Source organism: Amaranthus tricolor, chromosome 10, assembly GCF_026212465.1.
Source record: "Amaranthus tricolor cultivar Red isolate AtriRed21 chromosome 10, ASM2621246v1, whole genome shotgun sequence".
In the NCBI taxonomy this organism is placed as follows: domain Eukaryota; kingdom Viridiplantae; phylum Streptophyta; class Magnoliopsida; order Caryophyllales; family Amaranthaceae; genus Amaranthus; species Amaranthus tricolor.
The window spans coordinates 3,091,237-3,105,820 of record NC_080056.1 but is presented as its reverse complement, the minus strand read 5'-3'; the positions used below and the strand labels follow the sequence as shown (position 1 = coordinate 3,105,820).

The window sequence follows — 14,584 nt, the reverse complement described above, 5'->3', positions numbered from 1 at the left end:
TAATGACATTGGGGTAATTAAAAGTCTCGCAAGCTTTGCGTTTGATCATTCATCCTCCATGAATTATGGTATGCTCTTGAAGCGTATAAGACAATCACAAATGACAATGATAATACTTCTAGAGTTTGGATTCGACATCAAGTTTTTTGCTGCTCGTGTTTGGTTTTGGTTATTGGTAATAAATTGTAATATTAGTGATAAAATGACTTAATTTTATGGTAAAACTACTTGACATATTTGGAAATTATGTTTGCTTTATTTTTTTTTCTTCACAAAATACATTTAATTCATTATGGTGGTTTATCAGTTGATATTTCGAAATCATAAAAAAAAATATGTTTGAGGATGAAAACTTTATAATTGGAAATGGCGTGCCTTATGCTATCAAAACTAACGTTAAACCTTATTCTTATTATGTTAAAAAAAAAGATTTTTTTTGCTTTCATAAACCAGTGGATTCTTGAGTGGATGTTGATTTGGGACTTTTGTAAAATGAAATATTCGATTATTCAATTATTTATTTATTTATTTATTTTTTAAAAGAAAAATACTATTTAGACTTTTGAACATGCTAATATTTACAATTTTCAACTATAACTAAGCTTTATAACTTATTAATTATTACTCAATTTAGGTTTTTGAACATCCAAATATATTGCAAAAATGATTTTGATTTAATTTTTAAATTATAAAAAATAATTTTAATTAAAGAAAGAAAAGGATGCGGGCTTAAATATTTGTATGTTCAAAAGCCCAAAACTAAATAAATGGATTTCAGATTCGTATAGATCCGACATCTAATTTTAAACACTCCTAGTTATTGGTACTATTGATCATTCCATTTATATATTTTATATATTGGTGCAAAGTAAGAAAAATATAATTGATTAGAATTTTATTTTAATTGTCTAATTACATATTTTCATAAAATTAACTTTTTTAAATTTTTTAATTGTACATAATTTAATTTAAGCTATAATTATTCAAATAAATATATTAAATTAAATTGTGTAAAAATTAAAATATATCAAAGTAAAAATTGAAATATTTCAAACCAACAATTGTTCTACAATCTACATAAAGGCTCAAAACTAGAAACCTCTACAGTCTTCACTCTCGCCTCCTATATTTACTATTATCCGCCCTAAACCCCAAAACCCCTACTCAATTTCTCCTTTTCTGCCAATTCTCCTGGCCGCCAACAATGGCAGAACTCAAACTCTCAGAAAGCAAAGACCTAACAAGGATTGAACGAATCGGAGCTCATTCCCATATTCGTGGGTTAGGTCTAGATTCTTCCCTCGAACCCCGTCTTTCTTCCGAAGGTCTGGTAGGCCAACTTCCTGCTCGCAAAGCCGCCGGTGTAATCCTTCAAATGATTAAAGACGGTAAAATCGCGGGTCGTGGGGTCCTAATTGCGGGTCAACCAGGTACCGGAAAAACTGCCATAGCAATGGGTCTTGCAAAATCACTTGGTCATGAAACCCCATTTGCTATGCTTTCTGGGTCTGAGATTTTTTCCCTTGAAATGTCGAAAACAGAAGCATTGATGCAGGCTTTTCGCCGTGCTATTGGGGTTCGAATTAAGGAGGAAGCTGAGGTTATTGAAGGAGAAGTTGTGGAGGTTCAAGTCGATAGGCCTGCTGCGTCGGGGGTGGCAGCGAAAACGGGGAAATTGACATTGAAGACGACGGATATGGAGACTGTTTATGATTTGGGAACTAAGATGATTGAAGCAATTAGTAAGGAGAAAGTGCAAAGTGGGGATGTGATTGCCATTGATAAAGCTTCTGGGAAGATTACTAAGCTTGGAAGATCATTTTCGAGGTCGAGGGATTATGATGCAATGGGACCTCATACTAAGTTTGTTCAATGTCCTGATGGGGAATTGCAGAAGAGGAAGGAGGTTGTTCATTGTGTTACTCTTCATGAAATTGATGTTATTAATAGCAGGTACTTTTTTTTTCCCCTCTTTTAATCAAGCATTTTAATACATGTGTTGAGCTTTTATGTATGATTTTGTAACTCTTTGTGCTGAAATACATAAGTTTATCAGTCATTGATTTTTGTTTGAAGGTTTTTTTTCTAGAGTTGATTATTTGTATTGTGTGTTTTTTATATCAGGGCAAGTAGAATTTATTGATACGGGAATCAGAAATGAGACACTTAAAATGAAATTGAAAAAATAAAAATTACACAATCATTTTTTTTAGTCCGTATAGTAACACCAGGCTTTTAACTTTTTCGCTTAGTAGACAAAATGTTAATGTTTTTTTTGTTAAAATTACTCATTTCAAACATATTGGAAAACTGCCTTATATGAGTAATCATTGACCTTCGTTTTTATAAACTTTAACCTTTTGTCTAACAAGTAGAAAAGTTAAAAAAAAATTTGTTTACCACTTGAAAAAATCAAAAACTCAGGGTCACCAAGTAAAATTTTCCTAAAAATTATTTGGGAATGCACTTTTGAGTTTTAGTTTGGTTAGTTTCAAGAATTATGATTGTTGAGGGCATCAATTGAACTGGAGTAGGTCTTTTTTTTTTTTTTTTAAATCCATATTTTAGTTCTGATGATGTTTGAAAATAACTGAAATTGGTGTTGATGCTTAAGGTTCATTGGTATTGGGGATGATTGTGAAGTAATGACCTTTGGATTTGGTTCTTGTGGTTCCTTTGTTAGCTGAATTTGAGTTCTCCATCTGGATGCAAAATAGTATTTGCATTCATTTGAAGACATTCATGCTTCTAATTTGATGTTTGTCACGGGTCTTGTTGGCCTTTTTACCTTCCCCTGTATCAATAGATTTTCAGGTCAGGTGAAGGAAACAACCAACATGGTTGCTCTTTTCCAGGTTAATAGAAGCTTTGAATGAATACATTACAAAAAATTCTTACAAAATAAACAATCAATTAAATTAACTCATAAGTATTTTCAATAGTGGTTCTGAGCAATTCTTTCCCTTCTATTATTCGAATTGCTAGTCCGGGCACTTTTGAAAATTTGAATATGCAACATCATTTCATTGACATCCTTTTATTTGGGTAACAATCATAAGATATAGGTAAAATTTTTTTGGGCCTTTGGGATGACACTTCTGAACATCCGAGTACATAAGAAATAACCAAGTTTTACTTAACACACTTTTTACTGTGAACTTGAAAACAATACTAAAACATTAGGATTAATAAGGAAGTAATCTATTTATTGACTGATTTGTGCCTTCTATAGGTTTTTTAACATGGGTGTTTCCCCGGTTTACTAGTTAAATTTTTAGGAGTGTCCCTTCCAACTTCCAAGCTTCCAGATACATGTTGAACTTGATTTGGATCCCGTTTTGAGGCCTGTGCTTTAAACAATAATTCCAAACACTAGTAACAAACAAAGGGTGTTGATTCCACACTACGGCTTACAAATTGCGCAAATGACACACATTTGAATTCAAATGTATCTGTCCCCGCGATCTTTTTACCTTCAACATTTTTTTGTGAGTGATAGGTCGTTACAAGTGATAAGATCTGGAGGAATCATTAGAGAACAAGAGACACATTATCCTAAAGGTACATGTATATCTAGAGTGAACACGAGCAAAAAATCTTAGGATATCAGATTTCCCTAAGCTTATCTGACAACACTGAATGCCACATGCACATATTTTCCTGAGGAGTAGTTATAGCAATTCGTGCATCCTCACAAAACAGAATCTAGCATGTTTTCCTCAGGAACTGTATCTATAATTAACACATTTCAGTATTACTTCTCAGTTCTCTGTTTTTAGTAAGATGCAACCTTTGACCAATTTATGTGAGAGCTTTTGGTACTTGGATCGGAAGTATTTCAAACCAAAATCATGGCAAAGAAAATGAATAGATGTATACAATTGTCTGGGCCAATTTTCTGCTCTTCTCCTACTCTTGAATCTACCACTAGATGTATACAGAGGTTTATTAGTAAATGGCATAGCGTTGAATAGCATCGGGTTTTGACGCATTGAAGAAAATGTTTAAACGATTCACTTTCAGCAGAAAATGACATTGAAGGTTTCCTCGCAAATACGCACAAGATTGGAATTGGAGTGAACAAATATAGTAGCCAACTGTGTGCAACCCTCAAATATAAAGCATAAAGTATAGCGTAGCTAACATCATGTAGTTCACTAAGACGAGCCGCAAAAGCTTTGGAAACTTGAAAGAATTCCAAATTTGAAACATGGTATATCATTGTGCACTTTAGGGAAGCAACAATTATTGTTTTTCGGACAAGAAATAGGGGGGTGGGGGGGATCTAGAAATTAAGCCATGTTATGCCATTCTCTATATAAGGAAACTTTAGAAAATTTCCTCATATATTATGGGAATTTTATTTTGAATGTATCCTGATTTGTAGTAGCAGTTCTCTAATCTCACTGATTTCCATTTTGCTCAGAACACAAGGCTTCCTCGCACTCTTCACTGGCGATACTGGTGAAATCCGTGCTGAAGTTAGGGAGCAAATCGACACAAAGGTGGCTGAGTGGAGGGAAGAAGGGAAGGCGGAGATTGTCCCAGGTGTTCTGTTCATTGATGAGGTGCACATGCTGGACACTGAATGTTTCTCTTTCTTAAACCGTGCCTTGGAAAACGAGATGGCACCAATTTTAGTCGTTGCAACTAACCGGGGTCATACAAAAATTAGAGGGACTAATTACACATCTCCTCATGGCATTCCTATTGATTTACTTGACCGGCTTCTCATCATTTCCACGCAACCATACTCGGAAGAAGAGATCCGCAAAATCTTGGACATCAGATGCCAAGAAGAGGATGTTGAAATGTCCGAAGAAGCAAAAGTACTGTTGACAAAGATTGCTGTAGAAACATCGCTTAGGTATGCCATCAACTTGATAAACACATCTGCATTAGCGAGCCAAAAACGGAAGGCAAAAACTGTAGAGATGGAGGATGTCAGCAGAGTTTATCAGCTGTTTCTGGATGTGAAGAGATCAACACAATACTTGATGGAGTATCAAAGTCAATACATGTTCAATGAAGTTTTGGGAGGAGACGAGGATGAAGACACCGACATGATCTCTTAATATCTCTTTATTGTTGATCCTAAACTTTAGATCTGAAAATTTGTTGATCGCTTCGGCTGAACTTTAATTTTTTTGATCTTCACTTGGATGTGTAATTGATTTGCTTGCAAAGATTATATAGTTGCTGCTGGAAGAGTGTAGCTCGCCCTGTTTGATCCTTCGCAAACTTCATCGATTTTCACTTGAAAATGTGGCTTGGTTTGGGGTTTTAAAAGAGCTAACCGAGTCCAAAGAGCTACCCAATTTGCTCGAGACTATCCCATGAGCAAGCTATGGAACCCTTTAAATGTCAAAAATGAAAAAAAAGCACTTCATATTTTAGCATAATTTTGTGAATTTGTGAAATTGAAAACGATGTTTTTGGTATATACTAAATGGAGCCTTAATTTATAATCAAGTAAACATCATCCAATCTTAACAGACAGTTTTCAGGCTTAATGTCAGCAAAATAGGGTATCGACAAGTATTTATTAAGATGTTCCTATCTGAAAAATGGATCCCATTTCAAAGAACTATCGGTACAAATTGAAACATACAACTTGTTTCTTTGAGTTGTAGTAGAAGCATTTTGCGCATTCATATACAATAATGGCCAATTGAAAGAACCAATAATGAAGATGTAAAAAAATGCAATAGTCCACCAACTCCTTTGGATTCTAGTCTTGTTACAACTTTGTAATTAATGCTTACCCGCAAACTTGTGTATTGTGTAATTCCATGTATTTGGAAGCACCAATAATCATCCCCCAAAGTACTATTGACATAGATAAGATATCACTTTTGAAGGGTTGTGGTGCTCTCGGTTATGGTTCATCAGCAATGATAAACAACTCTGGAATATTCACCAATAGGTAGATGTGATCTAAATATCTGTTTAAATGTTCGCAAGATGAAATCAAATTGAGATCAGCATCCACGAACAAGTGCTGCATTAGCTGTGCACTTTAAAGCACTCTAAAAGCGGAAACAATTGGAGAAGTTTTTCACGGGTTCTTCTCTACAAACACAAGGGTAGATTGAAGCAAAGCAAAACCAGTTAGAAGCAAAAGCTAATATAGATCTACTAGACAACAAAAACTAGAAGCTTATCTCTTCTTCCTTCACTCTTACTCAAGACCTTTATGGCCTATGTGGCACCCGTAGCCCGGTCATAAGTTGAGGTAATGGGAATGAATAGGGTCATTTTCGAAAAGCCACATGTCAAGTTTTGCTGTAATGCCTACAACTCCGAACATTTTTTTTCTACATATAACTCATTCCCATCCACTACCATTTTAGGGAGTTTAGGTGGTAATTTAATTTAGTAAAGAAAAACACGTTTGGGGGCAAAGTTCTGTTATAGTAATGACAGTAATTTATAAAATTTCAAATTATGGATCATTTCCATTACCTCCATATATAACTGGGAACCAAATGGGTCGTTAAGGTACTGGACTAATAAGATCATGCCAATAATGAAAATGTCACCGAGAGTTGTAGAATAGACGATACCTGAATGTTTATGCAGCCATTCACATCGAGTGTTTTAAGTGTACCTGAACATGTTTTAGCGAGTGCTTCAAGACTCTCATCAGTCACCCCCACAATTCCGAACAAACTGTAGTATAACATAAAAACATCATATTGCTGCCAAGGATTGTTTACATTTAAACGCATTAACTCTAAAGACAATACATATATCATACTCAACATCTCAATAGTGTGCAATTGGTATTCTTTTATGAGAATCTAGAAGGATTATTGTAATTGGGTGGTTAGCCTTGTTTGCTATAAATACAATATGTAACTAAGAGTTGAATGGAGGAATCTGTGAGAGCCAGCACTTGCTCGAAATCTGCTCTCTATCTTAGTTTTCTTTCTTGCTTTCTTACCTTTTACCCTATTCTCTTAATTGTCCTTTTCCCTAATTTCTTGCCTTTCTTCTTATTACCAACTCTGATAGGTCTGGATCTTTCACAGAAAGGCAACAACTTGAAGCATCAGGGGCGTGGACGGTGCTCGTTCGAGCACTTCAAGACAGCATGCAAAATCTTTGTGGCATTTGCAGCTCATTCGAGCAACCCTATCATAGTGTAAAAACAAGGTCGTATCACCGTATCACAAAGGTTTTGAATTTAATATGACCGAAATATAGGTTGGATAGCCATTTCCCAACCGTAACTAAAACCGTATTATTCCACTATGAGCCCTGTGGGGGGACTTCTCGCATTTTTCCTTCAACCCTTGAAATCCCGTATGTATATAAGCCCCTTCCCTCTCTGATTTAGAGTAGCATTTAGTTTTTAGCACTTCTATTAGCTTAGTTTCTACAAGAATTTTCATTATTTGCAATCTTCTTAGCTTTCAAAACTCATTTTATTGTTTATTATCAGAATTTGGTGAAGAGGATTTGAATGTTGATGATTAACAACCATCTCTGAAGATTTCAAGCTTTAGCTCTGAAATTTCAGTAGTAGTTCATTTATTTCTTCGATCCAAGAACAAGTATCTATACTTATTCGTCTTTGTTTATTTTCCAACCCCTAGCTTCTATTTGTAGATGCATGCTCGCATTTTATTTTAATCTCTGATTTAAACTTGTTTTCAGTATGTTTGTTGCAGTTCAAGTTTAGTTGTCTAGTTTCTCAGCTCATTATAAGTTTTTGCATGTAAGTTTTCTGCCAAGATCAATTAGTTTTAGTAAAAGTAGTTGCACTATTTGAAGTTCAGTTCATCATTATGTGTTTTTTTTTTTTTTGAGTTTCATGGCTCGTGAGTGGTTTCATATCTAGGGTATGGTTGAAAACTCATCCTATTCCATGTTTATAATGAAATGAATCTTGTTAGGGAGATAAAGTAGAAGAAATTTGGTGAAATACTTGGGTTAAACATTTTTATGCTTCTTGCTAGCTACCTGAGGTGTTGTATCAATTGATTTCTAGTTTGCAATTGAAATATGAGATTAGGATAACATTACCCATGTATGAACCTCAGTTTTTCATGGCTATTGAATTCAATGATGGTGTTGAACTTGCTTTTTACTTATATTAGTGTGAGAAATTTAAAATAATCTTATATGATTTTAAGCTACGTGATAAATTGATAAAGGAATGAAATTAGAATTCCTAGTTTCACTCACCTAAGCTGATTTCATGTTAAAACGATATGCTTGTGAGGATTATTGGCTTGGTCAATTCTAGGGTTCTTGAAAGAGAGGCTAGATTATCACTTAAGTGATCCTTTATATATCCAAATCGTTAGATCTCCTTTGAATGGATTCTAAGTTTTAGCCGTAGCATGTGTTGGATCCCTACCCCCTAGTGTTTGTCTTGAACTCTTGATATCTTGACTCCAAATCTAGTTTCGTTTTTAGTCTAACCAACCCTAATTAAAACAATTCAACCCAGAATATGTTCTTGATTGTTGTCTCTGTAACGTTTCCCATTTCCTTATGGACTCAACCCCTTACTCACCCTATGCAAGTTTGGTTGGGTGTATTTGAATTTCTTTGAGTATGAAGGACCTAGTGATTCAAAGATCTAGGAAATTGAGACAAGTTCAATAAGATTTCAGTGTTACTTTTATAGTACATTGGTCCCCCAATTAAATAATTTGGTTCTGCTCCCAAGGAACTAGGCCCCTATCAGACTGCTCAACTTTGTGGAGAGGTAAGGAGGATATAGGTTTTTGTATCCATCTCCTCAATCCAAAGTTGGGACTTTATTCACGTTCTTTTCCAAATTTTGTGATGTGATGCTCTAGTAAGGTGTTTGTAGTTTATACAGTGTTCAAGCATCAAGGACCGCGAGTTCACTTAGCCTTAGCTGCCTCCCTAAACACAACTTCAGTACAATGTCAAAAATAGCTACAAAACACAAACTTTGATATGAACAGAAAAAGATGCAAACAAAAGTTCACACTTGCTGGATTGTGAAAAACACAAATTGATTAATTGAAGAGCTTCAATTTAGCACATAAGAACTCCATAAGGTGGATTAGTATACCTTAGCAGTTCAAGAAAGGTGCATCCTTCTGCTATAGCTTTGACTCCTACATCTGTAACACGTACACACCTATTGATAGCAAAGTTTACAAGGTAATAAGTAATAACAATTTTTTTTTATCTAGCTACATATTTAGAGGCTACTACCTTCCCTTACCATGTGAGGTTAAGGTAAACCAAACAACTGCATTTAGCTATGCACATTAGTCCTTGATCAGACAGATTCTGTCACACAACAATAGCCATTTGGATTAGATTTTTTTTATAACGAATGTATACTTTTATTGCAACCTTGAAGATAAAATTTCTTACTTGAGCTCCGCAGAGATCCAAGAATCTAAGATGAGGAAGAAGTGACATATTCTTGTAAACTGTGTCTGTAAAACTGGATAAAAATTACAGTAAGAAAATTCTACAGCATGAGAACATAGCACTAGTCTTGAATATCATAACCGGAACAGTCAGAAATGAGTTTATATATTACCCACACAAGGCATACAAATTAAGACTCTTTAGAGAGGTACATTGGAGTAGTATGTACTGCAAGCCACCATCACTGAGCTTGATGCACCTATATTAAAAGGTAATAATCTATGAATTGGACTCCTCATAACCAGAATCACAATCCACAGAAGGTCGTAATGATCTCATAATATTACCTCGTAATGTTCAATGATTCCAGTTCTGGATATGCGTCAGCAACAAGCTGCATACTCTTGTCTGAGATATTCTGAATCAAATTATAGAATGATGCGTCAAAAATGGAAAAGGATCAACTAGAGCACAAATGGATTCTCAGAGGAACTAGTCAAGAAACCCCCAGCACATACTTAAAATCTTAGGCAATTTGATCAACTAGTAGTGAAGCGTGGCATAGAAGTGAGAGCAAGACTGTTTTAAACTCTTCAGTGACAGTTGTGTGAAAAATTCTCAGCTTTTACGTGTTTTGTAAGCAGGACTCTATATGGTACAAAAGAGCAAGCAATACATACATCCTATAAGAGTTACAATTGAACAGTATTTTTAAAATTGCAATGCACTTCTTGAAATTTGAATCATAAGTTGATTGCAAAATAAGATTTCTAAAACATTTATTGTATAGAATGTAAGATAACTAGAAACATTCCAACTGCCAGTGGCAGTGGCGGACGAATGAGTTGGTGTAACATGTTTCCTACCTTACAGCCACTGAAATTTAAATCAGTAACATGTTTGCAATTCTTTACTAGATGCTGCACGCCAACATCTGTTACCCTATACCAAGCAACAAATCTATCAGATCAAAAAAACAATTGATTCAGTAACTTATATTGAACCAGGCATGCATTAGATACATACCTCAAATTCCAGTATATCGAAAAGACTCTCAAATGTGAACATGCACTAGTTATGGCTTCAACTCCTTTATCAGAAATCTTCTGGCATCCATTCAAGTTCAGGATCTCTAGGTTCATAAGAGAGCTGGGGCACTACCCAATAGTAGCACTAAGTCACACAGTCCCACCAGCAAAAAGAAAAGCGAAACATACAAGAAAATGCTTCAAAGTGACAATTAAGGACACACACAGAAGCGTCTGAGTCTAAAGACTCATGTCAAAAATTGTCGAGCGATGTGACCATCAAATTTAACAAATATTCCTATAAAAAGTAACGTTAATTTGCTTGGTTTTTATAGTTGATTGTCGGAATTAAGGTTTTGGCATTGTTCTTATTTCCTATAAGAATTAAATGGAGGCATGAGCATCCATCATCTTCCCATGGGATCTGTACAGCAATATGAATGCATTCAGAGTATCGTTCAGAAATTGCTCATAAAACTAACGTCAGCAATTCCCGGTAGCAGTTGAAGACTTGAAGGCATTGTAGTGATAAATTTAGCATTCAACTAGCTAGTTTTTACCGAATTTCCTTTAGGTCACCCCAACTAAAACTAATAAGCGATTTTCAAATTGATAGATAGACAAAGCCACTGGAAAATACAACTATCGTAAATCGTTATGGATCCACTAACTACCATTAATACCATTCTTAACAGTATGCCTCTAATTCAACTACTACAAATCTAAGTACCAAAAGAAACCTGTTTAAGGATTTCAAGATGGTTAGGGGCAGATATACAAGTAAACAAACTTCCTGGGCAAAGACAAAGACCTCAAAAAGAATCTGATTTAATAACACACAGTTGAGTTATCTCTCAATGCTATCAATCATAATACACTTAGTCGTATCGTAAGAAGGGCAGTCACAAAGACTTTTTAGGAGCCCAATTCAAAAACCATATTCAAATTTAGATACTCAAAACCACTCTACTTTTGACGCTCATGTTATTGCATATATAGAGGGATGAGGGAAATATATTATTTCAAGACCAAGACTCCTAGTAGTACAGCCTAAGAACTCCTGCTTACGAGTTACAAACAAAAGGATTTATACCCCTTGTAAAATCTGACGATTATATTCTTTTACCAAAATAAAGATCACTAATCACCTTCCAGTTACTTCTATTCTAGGCCAATGTACTTTGAACAATGTTACATGTTTCACTAATTTGCTCACAAATCGAGAACAAAAAATGTATTAGGTAGTGAATTATGTTACAATGGTTATGAAAGTTTTCAAAACTTGTAATTTAGCAATACTACTTCATATGAAAAGTGCTCAAACTACCAAGCAGCCAGTTAGCCCCGAACTTATATTTGTTTCACTATATTTCAGTTTTCCCATCACTTTCATTCTCGCATATGCACTAATCAATAAGTTCAATTGAATTTAGTTCCCTTCTTTTCTAATAAAAATAACTTCAGTTCATCTCAGTTCCGATCAATCGGGGAAAACAAGCCCTTGATGGAATGGCCAAATAAAACAAACATCCAAACAATGAAATAAAGATATTAGATTTCTCACCTTATTTCTGATCAATTCAAGATGATTATCCCCAATGTCTTGTGCAAATTCAAGGTTTATTTGCTTCACATTTTTATACCTAGGCTGCAACATATAGATATACATATAAAAACAATGATAATTTCAGTATAAAATTAACAAACTCCATTGATACTCAATAATGGAGTACTTCAACAGTTCAATTAACCGTTTAATCAAATCAAAAATCTATTGAAAAATAAACTAACCAGAGAAAGAGCGGCTAAGAGCCGATTACCAGCATTGTTCATCTCATGAAAATCAAGAACCTGCGAATAATAAACACAGTGATGAATTGAAAAGATTGATCAGAAAATGAGAAAAGAAAATAGGGAAAGAAAGAAACCTGCCACAGAGAAGAATGGGAAGAGAGAGAGTGATAAAGCCATGGACTGACGACTAAGAGAGAAATAAGGTCGCGTTGAGGAAGAGTAGAACTAACAATGGTGAAAACTTTAGGCAAAGTTTCTGTCGTCCATTGAAGTTGTTGTGGATCTCCTCCCTTTCCATTGAAGTTGTTCTCCATCTCTGTTTTTATTTTGAGTGTTTGCTCGACACCTCCGGTTTATTTAGTTGAATTTTACGACTTAAAACTTATATGTTTACCTATCTTTATATCTCCGGTTTATGCCTGAAAGGTTGTAAGGCTGAGGTTGCCGTGAGGTGTTCAAGTTGGTGGAGGTGGTGTTGTGGTGGTTTACGTGTTTGTGCAGTTGGGTAGATGGTGGGGTGAGGCAGTGTGATTTAGGGGTTTTTTTTAAAAAAAAATTTTGTTTTATAATTCTAACAAATAATATAAAAAAGGCATAATTGTCTTTTTATTTATTTTTATCAAAATTTGTTATTTATTTTATAAAGTTGAAATCTTATTGCTAGATTTGCTACCACATGAAAAAAAACTTAAAAATAGTTATCACTGGTGTTTTCTTCAAAAAATTGGTGCTGACAAAATAAGTAAAACAAATAAATCTTGATAAGAAATATCACAACGAAAACATTTCAATATTATGTCTCATCTTTAAGTCTCTTGAACTATTTCTACACTTTGGTTATTCATGTAGAGGTGTTTGGCACAAGGGAATGAGACTTGTGAGATTTTAAAATAAGATTTTTAAGTTGAGATTTTAAAGATAAAAAAGTCTCATCTCTTGTTTGTCATGGTAGGGACTTGGAAGAAAAAGTCTCTTGTTTGACTTATTTTTGACACAAAGTCCCATTTCCTTCTCAAATCCCTCACAAACACCCCATAAAGTCTATTAAATAATAGTAATTAAAATATAATTGAAAATATTGGTTAATAAGAGATTGTTAAAGAGAGAAATTAGTAAAAATTATTTATTAACTGTTGATCAATCATTAGAGGTAAAATAGACCAAAGAGCCAATGGTCAATCAAAACAAAGTATATTTATTAAACAATTTGCAATATTTTTTAACCGACTGTTGTAGGTAACTATCACAAAAGACGAGTAGGGTTAGACCAATAAAAAGGTATAAAGAGAATGAAAAGGTAAGTGTAAAAACTAGTAAAATACAGTAGCCGATTAAAATGTGACAAGGGGCAATGACAACAAAAAATACTTCCTTTGTTCTATTATATTTGATACATTTGAATTTTTACGCAATTCAATGTATTATTTTGATCATATATGTATTGAATTATACACATCTAAACGTTAATATTATTAAAGTATGCGATTAGACGATTCAAACAAAATTTCAAATTGACTGCTTCCTCCAATTCACTACTAATGCCCTATTTGCTTTATGCACTCTATTCAATGCACTTATTTAATCTTTAATATCTCTAATTGTATATAATTAAAAATTATGAAAAGTTAATATGAATAATCTTTATACTGAGACGAATCAAACAAAATCTCCAAAAAGCAAATGGGGATTACTAGTGAATTGGAGGGAGTTTATTTTTTCGTAAACATTAGCCGCAATATGCAAAATAAACTTGAATGACAAATAGTGTAAGAATCGAAATGTAGTAAGTATTTCAAAACGAAAAAAGTATTAAAATGTAAAATTATTCAGAAATAATCAATAATAATCGATAAAAGAGATTATTTAGATAAGTAATAAATGAGTTTATTGAGACAATTTTTCTAAAAATTAAATTATTATGATAGGTGTAAAAGTGAAATTGTGATCCATAAGAAGACACGTAGCATGTAATCAACGATGTGCCTTTAATAATACTTCATCCTCTTAGGAGTAGCTGTCATTTGAATGCTTACCAGTTGTAAACAAATCATTTCTATCCTCTCTTCTTTAAATTTCTACAATCTCTCTTCCTCACCATTTTCAAACCAAATCAACTTCTTATTACTCCATATTTGCTATGCACATAAAGAAATATTTTTTGTCATCCAATTTTAACATATGTGAAAAAATATTATTATCAGTAGTAAATATAAGAAAATACTTTAATTTTTGTCATTTCATATTATTTTTTACATTTAAGCTTTTTAATTAAATGTAATAAATAATATAAAATATAGAGAACAATGAAGAAGCAAGAAGAACACTCCACCTTAGCCTTCTTGTTCTTTATTTAGGTATATTTCATTTTTTCGTTTTTTATTTTCTTTTTAGGT

At 33.8% G+C, this 14,584-nt stretch overlaps 2 protein-coding genes across 2 annotated transcripts; one reads left to right on the top strand and one right to left on the bottom strand.

The window, feature by feature from the left end:
• The first annotated feature begins 1,109 nt into the window (after positions 1 to 1,109).
• On the top strand, positions 1,110 to 5,221 carry LOC130825102 (uncharacterized). The gene is made up of 2 exons (XM_057690144.1): positions 1,110 to 1,953; positions 4,427 to 5,221. The coding sequence occupies exons 1-2, from the start codon at positions 1,205 to 1,207 to the stop codon at positions 5,073 to 5,075; spliced, it is 1,398 nt and encodes a 465-aa protein (XP_057546127.1). The 5' UTR covers positions 1,110 to 1,204; the 3' UTR covers positions 5,076 to 5,221.
• A 294-nt stretch (positions 5,222 to 5,515) lies between these two features.
• Positions 5,516 to 12,765, bottom strand: LOC130825103 (F-box protein At3g58530). The gene is made up of 12 exons (XM_057690145.1): positions 12,326 to 12,765; positions 12,189 to 12,248; positions 11,962 to 12,045; positions 10,396 to 10,526; positions 10,236 to 10,311; positions 9,717 to 9,787; positions 9,542 to 9,628; positions 9,370 to 9,442; positions 9,215 to 9,282; positions 9,059 to 9,127; positions 6,567 to 6,672; positions 5,516 to 6,072 (listed from the first exon to the last, which is right to left on the bottom strand). Exons 1-12 carry the CDS (start codon positions 12,503 to 12,505, stop codon positions 6,007 to 6,009), a joined length of 1,071 nt encoding a protein of 356 aa, XP_057546128.1. The 5' UTR covers positions 12,506 to 12,765; the 3' UTR covers positions 5,516 to 6,006.
• Positions 12,766 to 14,584: the final 1,819 nt, after the last annotated feature.